Source organism: Ailuropoda melanoleuca, chromosome 12 (assembly GCF_002007445.2).
Source record: "Ailuropoda melanoleuca isolate Jingjing chromosome 12, ASM200744v2, whole genome shotgun sequence".
Classification (NCBI taxonomy): domain Eukaryota; kingdom Metazoa; phylum Chordata; class Mammalia; order Carnivora; family Ursidae; genus Ailuropoda; species Ailuropoda melanoleuca.
In genome coordinates, this window is record NC_048229.1 from 13450799 (window position 1) to 13468508 (window position 17710).

Sequence of the window (17710 nt, forward strand, 5' to 3'; positions counted from 1 at the left end):
TCCTTTCTTTCCATGCCTTTTCCTTGCCAAATTCAGTACATGATGGAAGGCCCATCCCTCCAGATGCCATGTCAACAGCACCCGTTTTCCACCTCTATATTCTGTAGCTGGGTGAGTGAGATAAGCCCCAGGGATGTCCCAGCACCAAGGCTGAAAGCTGGAGAGGAAGAGGGGGGTGGGGCAGGGAAGCCAGAGAAGGCAGAGTTCCTGCAGGAGGAAGGGCTGCAAGGCCAGCTGAGCCCAAGAAATTGCAGTTTATTTACAAGATAGAATAATAATCCATTGGGCTAAGGCACAGCATCTCCGGTTCTGAGCGCCTGTCAAAGGCAGCCCTTGTTTCTTAGAGAGAGATCAGACCCTGGTGATGGACATGCCAGGACACGCCTCAGTGGTCTACAAAAATTGCAAACAAGTCCACCGAGAATCCCTGATCTGTGCCTCCTAAGTCCCAAAAGGCTGCACTAATAACTGCCTTGGAGGGACTGGGCCTCAGCTGGGGAAAGTCTGAAGTTGGCTGGGGCCCCTTCCTTGCCTTTGAAGATACTTGGTCTGTTCCCTGCTCGGTGCTCCTTTGGGTCTTTTGAACACCTAGAAGAAACGGAATACGCTTTTGAAGGGGACTCGGAGACAAGCCTTTTGATTAAAGGCAAGAACAACTTCTCAGTCCCAAGACTGAGTTGCTGTCAAAAGGAGATAAGAAGCAGGGACACCTGTCCCCAGCTGTCATCTGTCAGTCACTACAGGGACGGTCACTGCCTAGGAGACCACTGAAGGGCTGGAGCCCCAAGAAGGGGAAACTGATTGCCCCTCCCCTCAGCTGCAGTCCTAACTTTAAACTTGGGTCACTGCCACCTGTCAGTTCAACAAGAAAATTCTCCTCACCAATACAGTGCTTACGTATACCTGCTTTGACAATGGCAGACAGGAGTTCCGATCCCGGCTCCACCAGTACAAAAGTACCAACCTCGCCTGGTAGTTGGGAAAACTTGGTGCTTAGAACAACACCAGACAGGCAGTTAATGCTTTGTAAACTGTTATCATTATATGATTTTTAAAATTATTCCACATTTCTCTAGTCCTGGCCATTCCATGCTGAGTTTTTAGTCTTGCCGTTCCCATTTGCTCCTCCTGGCCACCCAGGGAACATATACTGTTATCCCCACTTTATGGATGAAAACACAGAGGCTCAGAGAGGGGAAGTGATTTATCCAAGGTCACACAGCCAGCACGTGACAGAGCTAGGACTCCTAACTCCACGTCCAAAGTTCTTCCTATTGCAGCATAGGACAAGAGTTGTATTTGCATCCTGTCCCTTGGGCACCCACGATGCAGGGCTACTAGTGATAATCACTGCAACAACGGGACTTGCCAATACTTAAATAGCACTTGATGTTGTTAGCCTTAAGCCTAAAACTGCCAGCTGTTTTACCAGCAAAAATGGGTTTATCTGAGAACAGCAGAGAATTGCAACCCAGGATAAGCAAGCTATGGCAAAGCCATAGGCAAGTCTAACAAACAAAGAGAACATTATTTTATGGTGAAGGAAGAGGAAGCTGGGAGGGGTTGTTTTGAAAGGAAAGTCCACAGGAGAGAAGCAAGAGTTCAGGGTGAGGAGTTTCTCATTGGCTGAGTTCCAGGGGTAGTCGATTCTTGTAGGAGACGCAATGTACATCTTTCCCTGCTGGGGCCCAGAATTGATGATTCTCTCCCTTGGAGATTCTTCTGTTAGGGGTCTGTAATTGACAATTCTTCCTGCCACTGGCACTGAGTGGTACAGCTCCCCCTTGCAGCCTTCCCTGCTAGAATCCTGAGTCCAGTCTAGCGGGCCTTTCCTTGATCAATTTCCACAATGTGTAACAGGCTCAGTGCCTTCTATGTAGTAACCTACTTCATCCTCCCCAATCCCACAAGGTAGGGGATATTATCTCCATTGTACAGACACAGAAACTGAGGCTCAGCAAGGCTAGCTAATTACCGGTACAAATGAAAAACTTACATTGACAAACCTGTATGAGAGTCTAATTACTCAGATCCAGACAACCAGTAAACCAACAATCCTGGAGATTTTGGTGACCATCAGCTTATATTTTCTGATGACTTGCAAGGCCAGGCACTGGGAGATACACAGAAGCTTGACTTTGACACACAAGAACTTTTTTTTTTTCTGTTTAAAATTTCTATATGAGGAAAATTCCTATACATTTTATTCCGTACCCAAGGATGAGAGAAGTGATCAGACCATGACAGTGATCTATGAAACTCACCCAGAGAGCCTCGGAGAACAACCACAAAGAACATTTGAACAAAAAAATTAATTCCGTTCTGAAGATGACACAGTCTAGCCTGGTGGGGTTGAGGCTCAAGTTCTGGGATCAGAGAGGTCAATGGCAGAGCCTGACTCAGCCTCACACTAGCTGCACGTCTTTGGTGAGCCCCCTCATCTTCCTAAGTCCCAGCCTCCTCATCTGTAAAATGGGGAAGACGATGAAATGAAGCAATAGCTCTAAAGTCCTTAGCACAGAATTTAGCTTGCATAGAAGCTAAACAAAGTTCTCCTTAATATAGAGTGTGCCATTTCACAGCAAAGCCCTCTGATATTAACAAGGAGTCAACCAAGCGCGCCTGAGTGGCTCCATCGGTTAAGCGTCTGCCTTCGGCTCAGGTCATGATCTCAGGATCCTGGGATGGAGCCTCACCTTAGGCTCCCTGCTCAGCGAGGAGTCTGCTTCTCCCTCTGCTGCTCCCCCTGCTTGTGCTCTCTCTTTCTCTCTCTCTGTCAAATAAATAAAGTCTTAAAAACAAAACAAACAAAAACCAAGGAGACAACCAAGCAACCAACTTCCCTTCCTTACTTTTAGTTATGGCTGAACATCAAGGTTTGGTTTTGGAAACAATACTGTGCCATTCCCAGAGAGAACATCTCCCAGGAGTGGATTCATTTCCAGCCTCAGCAAATCCATACAGTCATTCTGATGAATTTCAGCTCTATCCTGCTGGGAACTGTTCCTGGGAATGGATCTTTCAGCTGTGCCCCCTCCCCCTCCGAAACTGTCACTAGCATCACCAAAACAGTCACCATCCCTCTGGTTCAGAGGGTAAAGAGCTCCATTCCCACCTGAACCCCAGCCTTATCCTGGAAATTCACATGGTATGCATGTAAGTGCACTGTGGGGTTGTCAATTATCACTGGACAGGTAAACAGGGAAGTCTGCGAATAGGTATAAAACCACAGGCCAACAAAACGTTAAGGCTGCAAGAGCTCCAGGGGACACTTTTCCAGCTGCATCTCGCCTGGCCTTTCCATACTAGCTTCTGAAACTGCGGAGATACTCCCTCCCTCGCTGAGATACTGTCTGCTCTGGGCTTCCATGATCACACACCCATCCTGGTTGTCCTCCACTCTCTGGCCACTCCTGATCAGGCTTCCTTACAGGCACACTCTGCCTTCTTCTCACCTACATCTCCCTCCCCCACCCCATGCTTGCAGCATCAGCATCACCTGGGAACCGTGAAAAATGCAAATTCTCAGGCCCCACCCAGGAGTTCCACTTTGAGAAGCGCTGCCCAGGCCCTCTCCCCAGGCCCCTGGCTCCTCCTTTCTCATAGCACAGATGGCTGCCCACTCTGGACCTCATGTCCAGACCTGCAGTCTGAACAGCGATGGGTCTAAATGCCTACTTGACATTGCCTCTTGAAAGGCTCAGAGGCACCTTACCCTCCACGTGCCAACCAAACTCTTTTGAGGTTGCTCCCTGTCCCTGACTGAGTTCAGCAATCTCTTTCGCAACGGGTGCTACCTGTCGCTGAGCAGCCTGGTCTCTGTTCCCCATCATTTCCAGTCTTTCCCTCCTCTCTTTCCTCCCAGAACAGAGGGGAGGGTGCAGTCCACGGGCAGACAGGATTTCTAGGCACTCAATATCCAGAGAATGGAGAAAAGTAAACACTAAATACAGTTTTTCTTTAAAGCAGAACTTTCCTTGGATTTCTGTAGTTTACCAAAAAAAAAAAAAAGAAAAAAAAAAAGAAAAAAAAATCAAAGAGTACCTAAGGTATGCCAGGCACCATGCCTGAATCTAGGGATCCTGATTGTCTGTCTTTCTATGCTCCCTGCCTCCCTGGTTCCCCTCTTCTGCCAAAACAAGCTCTTGGTTCTCATTCAAAGACAGAGGCTCCCAACACATATATTAATATACCTATTGATTTTCCTCTTGCCAGTCATTATCAAGATTTATTTATCCCCCTGGCTCCCCATTGATTGAGGAAAGCAGTATTCCCACTGGTCAATCAATCCTGATAGAGTCCATGACAAAGAGTCAATATCTATTTATTATTTGATTTATGGGCTTAATTATCTTAAACACGACCAGGCAGGGACAAAGCAGAAGTTGAGCAGTGCCCAAGCAACCGTGGCCGGTTTGGGAATACATCGAACCACAGCCCAGGGCCTGGCAAGTTCCCAGAGCAGTGAAAACACACTGATCTGACACTTCCTGCTCGCTGCCCACCCACGCCACCCTGGAGGCCGCCACAAGGAGTGGGAAGGGAAGGGACACATGCCAGGGTTTCAATGTGCACCTGCCAACGCAGCAAGTCATAAACCAGGTAAGCTTGGTGGTTTGGACAATGAGCAGGACTTGGAAGTAGGTCCCTCCTCCGGGACTGGGTGGGGCGGGTGGTGGGGGGGACGAGCAGGGCAGGGTCCTAAGAGGCCTCAGGGGCATTCAAAAGAGGGAGGGACTTAGGCACAGCTGGAAAGGGAAAGAAAAGGAAGGGGGGTTTTGATAGGAACTTTTGTTGGAATTAGACAACCCTGAGTTCAAATCCTGCTCCCCTCAGCCTTCTATATAACCTTAGGCACCTTGCTTCATCATCATCCTTGTCCATAAATGGAGGAGTGGAATGGTACCTACTTCAGAGGGTCATTAAACCCATTCAAAAGACAGAAAAACCAGAATTCGCATGCAGGCCAGAATTGCAGGGAACCAGCTTTTAATTACAACCTTGCCTTCCTCCGTGAAGCTACCCCCGTGCTCCTGAATTTGTTTAACCACGGCCTGCCAGCAAAGCTGAGCAAACCATCCCTCTGGTTTCTGGAACACATGTTAAGGACCTGATGTTGCCCACACTTGCCTTCAAAACATGGGAATGCAGCTATTTTTAACTTGGGTAAATAGTGAAAGCTGTTGAAAATGCCTTTTTTCCATAGGACCGCCAGCTTGCTGTCGCTCTCCCCCCAGGCAGTTGGCCCAAGGATCTTTTAGAACCTACGGCATGAAGACCCGCATTTGTTCCCACTGATGTCTGATGAGAATCCACACTGTCCGCACCATTCTTGGAAGGGGCGAGGGGAGTGGGGGAGGGATTAGATCAACGATCCTGCTGCAAGCTCCTCTAAGGAAAGGGATTGCCCAAAGTAGTCTTTCTAAAATGCAAACGGAACGGTGTCGCCCTTCAGGCTAAAACTCTGGGTGGCTCACCCTGCCTCTGCAAGAAAAGTCCAGATTCCTTAGCTTGGCTCACAAGGTCCTTTCAGACTGTCTCCAGCTTCTTAGTTCTTGCTGGTACCCATAGGGATCCTATACTCCAGCTGCTGACCCTCTGCTTCCTCCCCGTCTTGTTCCCTCCCACCCCCGGCCCCTTGCATGACGGTTCTTGATGTTAAGAATGCCAATACCGGGGTGCCTGGGTGGTTAAGCGTCTGTCTTTGGCTCAGGTCTTGATCCCCGGGTCCTGGGATGGTGCCCCATGTCGGGCTTCTCCTTCTCCCTCTGCCCTTCCCCCGTTCGTGCACTCTCTCTCTCTAATAAATAAATGAAATATTAAAGATTGCCAATACCTTCTTGTCCATCTGGCTAATTCCTTGGTTGGGTAAGGGGCCAGATCTGGGTCCCCATAGTTCCCTAGGATTTTATTGCAGAGATCAAACACTGAGAATCATCCCAGTTACCCGTCTGTGAGCTCCAGGGGGCTCCAGAGGTCATGCCTTCCCTTCCTCATTCCCACCATCACACCCAGGACCTTATACATGAGGAGTGTTTGGGGCCAATACCCCCAAATCACTCAGTCTCTATTGTATGATTATAATTTACATCACACAGTTGGCATCTTTTTCTTTTGATCCCTGTTAGTTCTCCCACATGGTATAGCCACCCCCCCACCCAGTTTGTACTATATTTTACTTATGTCCCACTCATTTCTCAGTGATTCTGAGTAAATAGTACCATTCATTGTCTGCTGCTACACTTGCCTAGAGGAGCAGGCTGTGATAATGCGTGTGGATATATTTTTGGAAATGGTTATTCATTCATTCGACAAGTATTTAAGGGGAACCCAGGGTTTTAGAGGCCGGGGGTGCAGAGGTGAGCCAAGTAGCTGAGGTCCTGCTTTCCCGGGGCTTATGTTCTAGGGTGGGGGAAGGGAGGTAGGGAAAAGAGACGAAAAGCAAGCAGACAAATTGAGGAACAAGATAATATCCTATGGTGAGAGGTGCTCTAATGAAAATAAAACAGCGATGTCATACAAGGGAATGGGGGGAGAAGGGGGGCAGTGAGGTCCCACTTTGGCTTGGCTCCAGGACCCCATGCTTTTCTGGGCTCCTCTAGCCCTGCCTGCTTCTTCCCAGTCCCCTGTGCCCAGTGACCCTTCCCCACCAAGATACCCCGTGCCAGAGGTGCTCTAGGCTCCGTCCTTGGGCGACCTCCTGCTGTTCCCTGGATAACCTCAGCTTCCACAGAAGGCCACAGCTTCAATCACCACTTCTCTGCTGATGACTCACACATGGTTATTTCCAGCCTCAACCTCCCATCTGAGCTGGAGACTGGTGTATCCAGCTCCTTTCTCAACATCTCCTTGTGGACTGCTTGAAGCTCAGAGAGGTACAAGCCACGAGTCCAAGGGGTCAAACCACAGCCATCACCTCATATCATTTGATATCATAATATACACAGAACACCTGTTACTTGTAGAGTCAAGGAGGCCTGGGCACCTGGAAGGAAATACACTCCTACTGTTAACTGCTATGACTATCATTATTGCCATCATTGTGGTTAGGATAGCATCATTATTACTATAGCAACTGGGAGATACACGGTATTGAGCACCTCTGGTCATAGGAGGCATTAAGCTATAGCCTGACCTCTAATTCTCATTATTACCTTGTGAGAGAGAAAAAGGTCATCCCATTTTATAGATGAGGAAACAGGGGTACACAAAAGTGAAGAAATTTGCAATAGACCCAAATCCCAAAAAATGGGGGCATCTGTACATATTTGGTGAAAGTAGCAAGTCATAGAACAGGACTGCTGGATGAGTCTATCTTCAGTGGGTTAGAAGATCTATCCATCAATGTGTATGTGTATGTGTGTATGTGTGTGTGTGTATGTGTGTGTGTGTGTGTGTGTGTGTCAGAGAGCTGCTGGCTCTTCACCAAAACCCATGTCGTTTTCCTCGTGGGAATATAGTTGGCTATTCCTCAGCCTCCCTTGCAGTCAGGTGTGGTCGAGGGACTGTGCCAGCCCATGACACAGGGGTGGAATGATGTGCACCACTTATAAGTGTGGCTCACAGAAACATCCCACACAACCTCTATGCACTTTCTTCTTTCCCCAGCTACAAGCAGAGGACTCTGAGCCCCAGGGATGGATCCAAAAGGTGGGATTGGTCTAAGATGCCTCCACACCTGAGGAAGAGCCACCTACCATGCAGGAACACCCCTCTTGGACTATTATGTGAGCAAGAAATGGGACTTCTATCATATAAAGCCATCAAATGCTTTAAGACTTATTTGTTATAGCACCTACTGTTACCCCAGCTATTGTTACAAATATAAACTGTAAGATTGCGTGTATATTGAGAAAACTGCCTGGAAAGATATACACCAAAATGTTCATGTGACTGCCTCTGGCCATAGTGCAGGTACATTTCGTTTTCTTTTTTGCTGTTGCACATTTTCAATAACAAGTTATCACTTGCCTAATAAGACACACAAGTTACTTTTTAAGTGATAACAGATGGCCCACACGTTAATTGAGAATCTTTGAGATTTGAGGAACGTGGTGGCCAGTGGCGAAGTCTTCACCCAGGCAGGTCTGCTGGCCATATGATCGATTAAGGACAGGCATATGCAATGTACATGAAATGATGTTAATAATAATGATGATAATGACGCAGGGCATTTATAGCACTCCGTTCACAAAAGTCCCGGGGTGCTTCACATTCCAGCACAATTAAAGGCAGCCACAGACAAAAAACCTTTTCAGCTGTGCTTTATAAAGGGAAAGCAATTCAGCTTTTTGAACATTAAAAGGAAGACGATTCCACTAGATGACGGGGGAGGGAATCTTCCTTTGCTCAGCGCTCCCCCCACCCCCACTCTTGTATGTTATATTTAGGACAATCAAACTGGCCTGAAGGGGGGAAAAAAACCCAGAAAGCCCATAAGCACAGAGTTAGCGGAAAAGCAAGTCAAGATCTCATTCGGGCACGGAGTTACTACTGTCTTAGCAGAAGGCAGGGTCCTCCATTTGTCTGTCAAGCAGGGCAGCTTGGCGCTATTATATTCGAAAGCATAAGAAACAAGAACTGATTTGGAGTTGGAAGTAGTCTATTAAATAGCTCCTGATATTTACCAGATTTAGAATGCTGTGCAAACGAGGCCCTGTGGGATTTCATTACTACCTTGTTTCTGGGAGGCGGGTGGGGCTGGATGCCGGGTGTGTGGGGCGGGGTGGGGAGGGGGGAAATCCATCCGACCTCACATGACTTCACGGCTGCATTCAGACTCTGGGCACCCAGTGACTGGTGGGACTGAGGACACTCACCCAATGAGAAATTAAAAAAAAAAAAAAAAACAACTTCCTGAAAGCAGTGGGGAAATCCTGTTCTTCCTTCCCTTTCCTGGGGGGCACATCCCAGGCCCCTCTATCACAACAAGGTGTTTATGGAATGCCCCTACTGTCCGGCTTCCTCCTACTCCCATCCCTGAGAAAATTCATGGTGTCCCCAAATACAGAGGAACCACTCAGGAATCCCCCACATGGGTGGAAACACCACAGTGACAGCCAGGACACCCCAGAGTCCTGTTGCCTCTGCTTGTGCCCTTCTGGCTGGGCTAGGCTGATCCTGTCACTGCTCTCAACTAAATGAGATTTTTCACACACTGAACCAACTAGCCAAGTGCAAGAGGAGGCAGCACGCAGCCAGGCCATCAGGAAAGTTCCAGAGTGGTACGAGTTCGCACCTGTTTAGAATCTTTCACTGGCTTCCCACTGCCATAGAATAAACTCTACACCTTTATCCACATCTTCAAGGCCCTGCAGCCCCTCCCCTACTACCCTTCTGGCACTCACATGCTTCCTTCTGGTCTTCAAATGTGCCCAGCTCATTCCCACCTCAGGGCCTTTGCACCTGCTGTGCCACTGCCTGAACTGCTCTTTCCCTGCTGTTCATCATCAGGTCTTAGCTCAAATGTTACCTCCCCTAAGACACCTCTTCTCAGCTCCTTCTCAAAGCAACCCTCCTGTCACTGACCCATCCCCCATTTGTGGCCTTCACAGCACTTAACGCAATGCTTTAATGATCTTACTTGTCTAATTTGTTACTGACTGTCTCTTCTCCTGGAATGGAAAGTCTTTGTTATGAACCGTAGGAACTGTGTTCTGGAGAACCTAGCACATAGCGGGGCACTCAGGCAGGGTCCCAGACATGTCTGCGGAAGGCATGTCCATAAACTCACATTAGCCCTGAAGCTAACAGGTGGCTCTCAGGTCCCTGGCCTTCACTTTGGGGCATTCCGGGCCCTTACTCCTCTTGGACCCAGCACTCACCTCCCAGGGCTGCCTGGCAGAGTTGCTCGGTGAGGGTGCAGGGGGGTTTCCAGGGTGTGCAGCTCTTGGCAGCAGAAAAGTCTGCTCGCTCAGGGCAGGAATGAGAACTGGTTTCTTTTGTGCAATGGTTCTGAGCTTGAGTGCACATGAGAGACTTCCTGGAAGATGTCTTACAACCCAGAGAGTGGGCCCACCCCCAGAGCTTTTGTTTGGGAGGGAGGGGATTCTTGATCTTACATTTGCTTTTCTAAAAAGTTCCCAGGTGATGCTGGCCAGGGGTCTATCCGGTGAAGCAATGAAGCGTGGCTTTAAATAATCTGGGGATTCTAGGAAAAAATCGGGGGAGGAAGGCAGAGGGTTTGTGGGCCATGGGAACTTTGTCAATTGCTAATATCAATAATACAAGTCTCCTGCAGGGAAAGAGAAATTGTGTATTTTATAAGATAAAGAGTAGGACAGAGAAAGAGAAGAGTGTAATGTGGAGTATATACGGAAGAGGAGTGTGTGTGTGTGTGTGTGTGTGTGTGTGTGTGCTGGCCCCATAGTAACTTACAGGACATTTTAGTACATAAACAGAATAAAAGCTATGAAAAATGAAACCAGTTTAATAAGCCAGTGGCTTGCGAACTGTGGTGTACCAAATCTTCCAGAACTTAATAAAAAGAGGCTTGTCTCACTGAACCAAGATGGGGCTTGGCTCTTGTATTGTCACCAAGTCCCCCAGGTGAGTCTGATGTGATCAGCGGTGGTGAAATCCCATGATATAGTCTTGCCTATTCCCTTGACCTGGCTGGCGCTGCCAGGGCAAAGAAGGAACCCACTAGACTAATATCAGATATACATTTGCTCAGTTCCGGGTTCTGCCAATTATTTGTTCTATGACCTGGGCAAGGTCTCCCTTTGCCTTATCTGACCTCAGTTTTCCCATTTGTAAAATAGGCACATTAATAAATGGGAGAAGATCACTGTGTCTGGCCTGAAGCCGAGTACTTGCTGAAGGTTGGTGAAATCTGTTGCTGTTTTGGTGTGTTTCGGGGGCTCTGCATTTATGGACATTAAAGAAATGCCCCTCAAGCAGGGAAATGGGTTCAGACATGAGGATCAGCTGTGCCTCCTTCAGCTTCAAGAAAAGGAACCATGTGAAGGAACTCTAGTCTCCACCTGGCCCTGAAGCTCACTGTGTCTTCCTTTCCGGAGAGACAGGGCTGGAGTGGAAGCCAATGAGGGCGTTGAGACATTGTGATAAACCTTTCTGGGAAGAATGCGGCAGCTTCTCCCTCCCTAGACTCACCCTTGGTGACGACAAGGATGGAGAGCAGCTTGCCTCTCGGGTGCCAAGGCAGACCCGCAGGCAGAATGCTAACCACGGTGGGGCAGTCCTCCCAACACAGCGCTTCCCGGTCCGGCCAAGGGCAGCGGGCTGGAATGTGGGAAAAGGATGCTGGGCCTGGGGAAGTCGTCGGCTCTGACCATAATGGGAAGGTAGGGCAGAAAAACTGACATCTCCTTGAACTCTGGCTGCCTCTGCAGCTGTCAAAATACCCTCCTTGGACCCCCACCGTCTATTTTGGGAGTTTCTCCATTTTTGTCCTTGATGACACCAGTTCTGGCCCCGGCCCACAACCGTCCAAGGGCTGCCTGCTCCCCTGAGCATAAAATCCAGACCTCTCGCCAGCCTTCCAGATCCTACAGCAGAGGGTCTCGGGGGTCTCCCAGCTGCCTACAAGAGTCATGTAGGGAGGTTTGTACAGAAACCCGAGACCTATACAGACTAATTAAAAAAGAGACTCTTGGGCAACGGTTCTCGACTGGAGGTGGCTTTGCCCCAGGGGGCACTTGACAATATCTGAAGATATATCTGGTCCTCACGACTAGGGACTCGGTACTATTGGCATCTAGTGGGTAGGGAGCAGGATCCTGCTAACCATCCTGAGAGGCACAGGCCAGACCCTATAATGAATGATCTGGCCTCAAATAGAGTGCTGAGGCCCAGGGGCTGCTGTAGTTGTCAACCAGGCACAAGCACCCCTCCTCTCCCCCAGTCTGGCTCCTGCTGGCTTCTTTCCTCACCTCCCACCCTCTTGTCCTCACCCACCACGTTCTGCCACTACAGTCTTCTTCCTGGTCCGAAGCACACCCTGCTCATTCCTACCCCTGGGCCTTTGCATTTGCTGCTCCCTCTGCTGAGTGTGCCCTGTGCCATGTCTGCATAGCTGGCTCCTCGCACCCAGGTCTCTCCTGCCTGGATCCTTCCTCCCACAATGCACTCCTAAAATAACTCCAGTCCCCAAGTCCCCCTGTAGCACTGCTCTGGTTTGGTTCCTTCAACATGCTGGGACCTACTCAAATGATCTCATTACTACTCAGTACTAGTCTGTCTCCCCCGCTAGAATGACAGCATTCTGACAACAGGGTCCATGTCTGTCTGGCTCAACACCCTCCCCTAGCATCCAGCAAAGTGCCTGGTACTCAGCATGCTTACTAAATATCTGATGACCAGATGAATGAATGGACAAGCATTGGGGGAGAAAGAGGTTTTCAAGCTGTCGGAGGATCAAGTGCATTGCTAGAGGCCTGGGCTCCTGTCCCGGCCCCACTTTCCTCTCCCGGACTCAGTTTCCACATCTGTAATATGGCCCAAGTGAGTTCAATGGGATCAGGCTCCTCCTAACAGGCCCTCTTGGAGACATCAATTGTAGCATTTTGCTTTGGTCTTGTCTCCATGGCATCCAGCTAAGGTAGGTTGGCCCATGCTCCTGTCACCAGATAAATAACAAATTTCTTCCCACTGAGATCCTAATTATTTTGTCATTTTGTCTGGTCTTTTTTTTTTTAAACTTTCTTGTTCTGTTTCCCTCTGCACTAGCTGGACACATCCAGCATCAGCACTGGGCACACAGTAGGAACTCCCCGGTAGTATGCCCTGGGATGTGGTTCCCAGGTATTAATTGGATTAGAATGGGCTGGGGAGCTTGGTTAGAAAGTCGTAACCTACAGACAGACTTGGTTCATTAAGTCCAAGGTGATGTGATAGACTAAAAACTGGAGCCCAAAGATATCCAGGTTCTAATCCCTGGAAACCATGAAAGTTCCCTCAATATTGCAAAAAGGCCTTTGTAGAAGATGAGTGTGTTGAAATGGGAGATGTTTCTGGATGGCTGGGTCCTAGGTGCAATCACACATATCCTTGTACAAGTGAGATCTGTCCACGGAAGAAGGCCGTGTGACCACGGAAGGGAGAGGTGATGCTGCTGGCCTTGATGATGGAGGAAGGGGCCACAAGCCAAAGGATGCAAGGAATGCAGAAGAAAAGACAAGGAAACATTCTGCTCTAGAGCTTCCAGAAAAGAGCAACCCTTGACTTTAGCCCAGTGAGACCCACTCTGGACTCCGGACTTCCGACCCCCAGAACCACAGAACAGTAAATGTGTGTCATAGTAAGCCACCAAGTGTGTACCCATCACCATGTCCCCAGGAAACTGAGACTGGTAGCACTCAGCACCTGCATTTGAACGGCCTCCCTCCCTCTGCTGGCTCTGATGCAGGAGGCCCAGGTGGGCCATACTTCGGGGAGCACCGCTCCAGAGATGTTAGAGGCTGCTTTTCCAACCAGCCCATTCCCAGAGAACCAGGGCATTTTTGTCAGCATTGGAGGGACTCTGTTACAAGCACCTACTCCTACCTCCTCATTTTGCAGATGGGGACACTGAGGCCTAGGGAACTCTGCAGCAAGGTGGAAGGATGAGAGATGTTTTCATTCAGCTCTATCGGCTTTCAAATTCCACTTGGAGTTTTTAAAATGAACGATTGTGCAGACTGCCAATAGCTTTGCAATAATCTCATAATGACCCAATCGTGAAACGATTTAGCAATCCTGCTGCTAATTGTATTTGTGGATATAGCAATTGGGTAACTAGTTGGTTATTACTCATTCCCCAAGAGCCATACACATCGCATTACAAGGAAGCTAATCTTAGAAATACTTGTTAACTCCATGATAATTACTAAGTAATTGGCTAGAACATGCCATTGTGAATTTAGCTGGAATATGCCAGGTAATTATCTGGTCTTATGTTCCCTGTAAAATAAATCCAGGGTCCAAAAAAATTGTTCCAGTTGGTTGGCTATTGTCCAATCATCAACCTCGGCCAGCCAATCATGCGGATGCAGGTGATTAATCAAATTACTCAAATATCGGGTTTCAAAACAAGCATTCAGATAAGAGATCTGATGGTCAACAAGTGGGCAGTGCTAAACGGGAGAAGGGGGTGCACAGAACCCCCCCCCCAAGATAAATGACACAATAATATGGAATAAATGCTACTTCTTTGGGGCTCATCTGGCTTCTTCACACAAAATACCAAAACACTTCAGAGACCAATTACATGTCCCAAAGCTGCAGAGTCTTTATCATGGTGCCAGGAAAAGGCTGCGCTATTTGTGAAATCTGCAGGCAGTTATGGTGCTTGGGGAGGGGGGTGCACAGAGTTTGCACATAATAGAGAGGGGCCACAAATGCAGCTGGCTTACAGGATGAGTGACACATTTTCACAATGGCCACTCGTTTCTCAAGAATGGCTGCTAACTGAATCTGTCCACTTCCAATTAGCCAGCCCTTGGGAAAGCGGGGAGGGAGGCTTGGGGTCCTGGGCCCCACCAATAACACTGAGGAAGTCGGAGGGCGGGGGGGGGCACGGTGGCAAGAGGTCCTTAGAAGGATCAGGCAAAGGACAGGAGATGATGGGTTTCAAATTTCTAGTTTGGGGATGTCAAAAAGAGGGGTTAGAGGGCCAGAAGGTGAGGAGCTGACCAGAGAGAAATTTGGGGCGACAGAATGGTGGAAGCAGTAGGCAGAAGACCAGTGTGTGTGTGTCAGGGGGAAGACCCAACCTTCCAACCAGATGTGTGTACCCCAAATAAAGGGCTAGGCATGAGGACAATACATTCTAGATAACAGAGGAGGAAAGGAGCTGTGGTATGTTGTACAATTGGCCACAAATTGTCCTTCTCCCTGCATCTATGCCCCTGCAATGTGACATTGCAAACCCTCCCATGCAGAGGTCGACTCTGTTTCTCCATGCCTTGAATCCAGGTTGACCATGCAACTTGGTTTGGTCAATGTCCATTGGTCAATGCAACACGGACAGAGGTGTGAAAGGCCCTTGCCCATCAGCGCTAGACCTCTTGCTGCCCTTGGAACCCTGAGACCACCCTGGGAATGAGCCCGAGCGAGGCTGTTGGGTGATAAAGAGACCATGAGAAGGAGAATTGGGGTATCCCTGCCAACCGGAAGACATGTGAATGAGGGCATCCAAAAGTGACCAGCCCCCAGTTTGACCTGCCAGCTGACCACGGACATGTCCAAGAGCCCAGCTATAGGGACTCGCTCCACACAGAACTGTCCACAGAATAGAGGAAAACTCTGAAGTGTGGGTGGTAGTTTGTTACTCAGCACAAGCTTACTGATACACTCACCTCATGAAAATAGCTCAGCCCCTGATTATGATCTGAGCTGGGTATCTGAGAGCCTCTTCTGTCCTGTTCAGGGTTGAGAACCACCATTTTTACCCTGGTTTAGGAACGATTGAAGGGCCATCTCTCTATCTCCAATCCTTTGAAAATATTTACCATTTGACACATGGATTCCAGTCAATCCACCGTCTGCATAATGATGCTGACAGACAGTAACACCCCTTCTTCTGCCCACTGAGATCTTATAAATGGGCTCGAGGATGCTTTGTATGACAAGGGAACAGACCAAAGACACACTAGCTCTTCCCTGAGCTCATGGCCCCTGCCATGGCACCTGCCAAGATGAGAGGCTTGTGTATTTGGGGTCTTATCGCTTGAGCGGAGAATGGGAAGGAAGGAGAGAGCTCCTAACTGACTCTTGGCATCCCAGGCCACTCCAGGAAGGGCACTGCTGTGGCCAGTCCTAATACAACAGGGAAGCAACAGCCAGAGTTTAAAAACACACCAAAGGATTGTTTCACAACTTCAACTGAAACTAAAGCTATTTTTTTTCTAATGCCCCATGTCACTGCGTGAGGTTAGAGAGCAAGTTCAGGAAAGTCGCTATCATCTCACATTTTCTGAATGTCAGTTCTCACTACCCCTCCTGTGCAGCCAGAGATCAGGGAGCCTGGATATTTGAAATAGCAATGGTAAAGCCCTTCAAATGTTATCTGCGGCTTTAACGAAAACCAGAATAACAGTCATCACGATCTTAGCCCATGGTTGGTAAAACTAGGGCCCGAGGGCCAAATCCATCACATCAACTGCTTTTATAAATAAAGTTTTATTGGCACCCGGCCATGTACATCCATTTACATCTTGTCTGTGACTGCTTTCACATCCCAGTGAACAGAGTTGAGCAGTTGCTATGGAAAACTATATGGCCCATAAAGCCACAAATATTCACTACTGGGCCCTTTACAGAAAAAGTCTGCCAACTCCTGATTGGACCCAATCAGTTCAATCTACATATTGGAGACAGTGAGTTCAGCAATGTGGTTTCATGAATACTTGGAGCACAGGGGGAGCTGAACCAACTTTCCTAACTTCCCACTTACGGTACTCTCCCCATGGCACTGCTCTGCCGAAGACTTTTAGCATCAAAAGTATTTTCTGGAATCTCAAATCGTCAAACCACACAATTGTGACTGGTAGAGCTAGAGAGGTTCCATTCACCGGAATGACGTGTTAACCAGAACACCACTCCCCCCCACTTCTCAGAGGCAGAACTCTGGGAACGGGTCCATGGGTGGTGCACCCCAGGCAGGACTGACCTGGTGATGATGGCCAGGTGGGGTGGGCTCATGCAGGCACCCATGAAGAGCACCACGTTCTCATGCCGCGTCTGCCTGTAGGCCATCACCTCCCGCTTGAAGGCCTTCAGCTGTTCCTCGTTATCCCTCTCGATGTCGATCAGCCGGATGGCCACCTCGCCATGCCAGCGGCCATGATACACCTGCCCAAAGCGGCCCTTGCCGATGAGCTCGCCAATCTCCAGCTGCTCGAAAGGGATGTCCCACTCCTGCAGGAAGATGCTGGTCTGGCTGGCCTTGCGCGGGAAGCTCCGGGCTGAGAGCAGGGACAGGTTCATCTCCTCGAAGTCGTCCTCCGACTCCTCGGCCTCATCGTGGCCCTCTTCATTCTGTGGCCGGAAAGGGGAGAGCGGTCAGAGAGGCTCTGGCCACTGCCCCGCCTTCCACGAGCTCCCCTGGGTCTGGACACGTCTCCATGTGTATTTTTGGCTGGTGGGGACATGTATCTATTTGCCCGGGGCATTCTTATCTAGAATCGTACAAGATGAAGGAGCTGAAAGGGAGATCACGATAATCTAGTGCTCTTTTGCCAAGGGGGAACCTGAGGCTCATAAAGGAGAAACGTTAGGAGACCACCCATGCTGGTGTGCTGGATGTTCCTGGTTTGGGCACTGGAAGGCTCCTTGGGGAGGGGGTGCCTGGCTGGCTCAGTCGGTAGAATGTACGACTCTTGATCTTGGGGTTGTAAGTTTGAGCCCCACATTGGGTGTAGAGATGACTTAAAAATGAAAGTCTCCTCGGGAATCCCTTCGGTCCCAGCAAACGAGCATGGTTGGTCACCTCGGGAGGTTGCCCAGCTGTACATCATATAGCCAGGCAGAGCTAGGGCTAAGATGCAGGTGTCTCGACTCCTAATCTCCAACGCCCTCTTATTCCACCCCGATGTTTTCACCTGCCTACTCCTGTGAGTGTAAGAAAGACAACAGGGCTGAACGGGGGGTGTACCAGGTGTCTGCACAGAACACGTGACAACCCTCAATATGGAGGGCCTTTTGCTTCCCCCAGGGGATCCGGAACTGATGAGTCAGAAACGAGGAGAGGTCAGAGCTGCACAGGCCA

General features: G+C 49.1%; 1 protein-coding gene across 3 annotated transcripts in view; it reads right to left on the reverse strand.

Annotated features, from left to right (window-relative positions):
* KSR2 (kinase suppressor of ras 2) overlaps window positions 1–17710 on the reverse strand; it is a 404020-nt gene that overhangs the window by 48435 nt on the left and 337875 nt on the right. For all 3 annotated transcript variants that reach the window (XM_034638641.1, XM_034638638.1, XM_034638639.1), the window contains exon 14: window positions 16613–16980. In XM_034638641.1, coding sequence (XP_034494532.1) covers window positions 16613–16980 — 368 coding nt within the window. The remainder of the gene's footprint in view (window positions 1–16612; window positions 16981–17710) is intronic.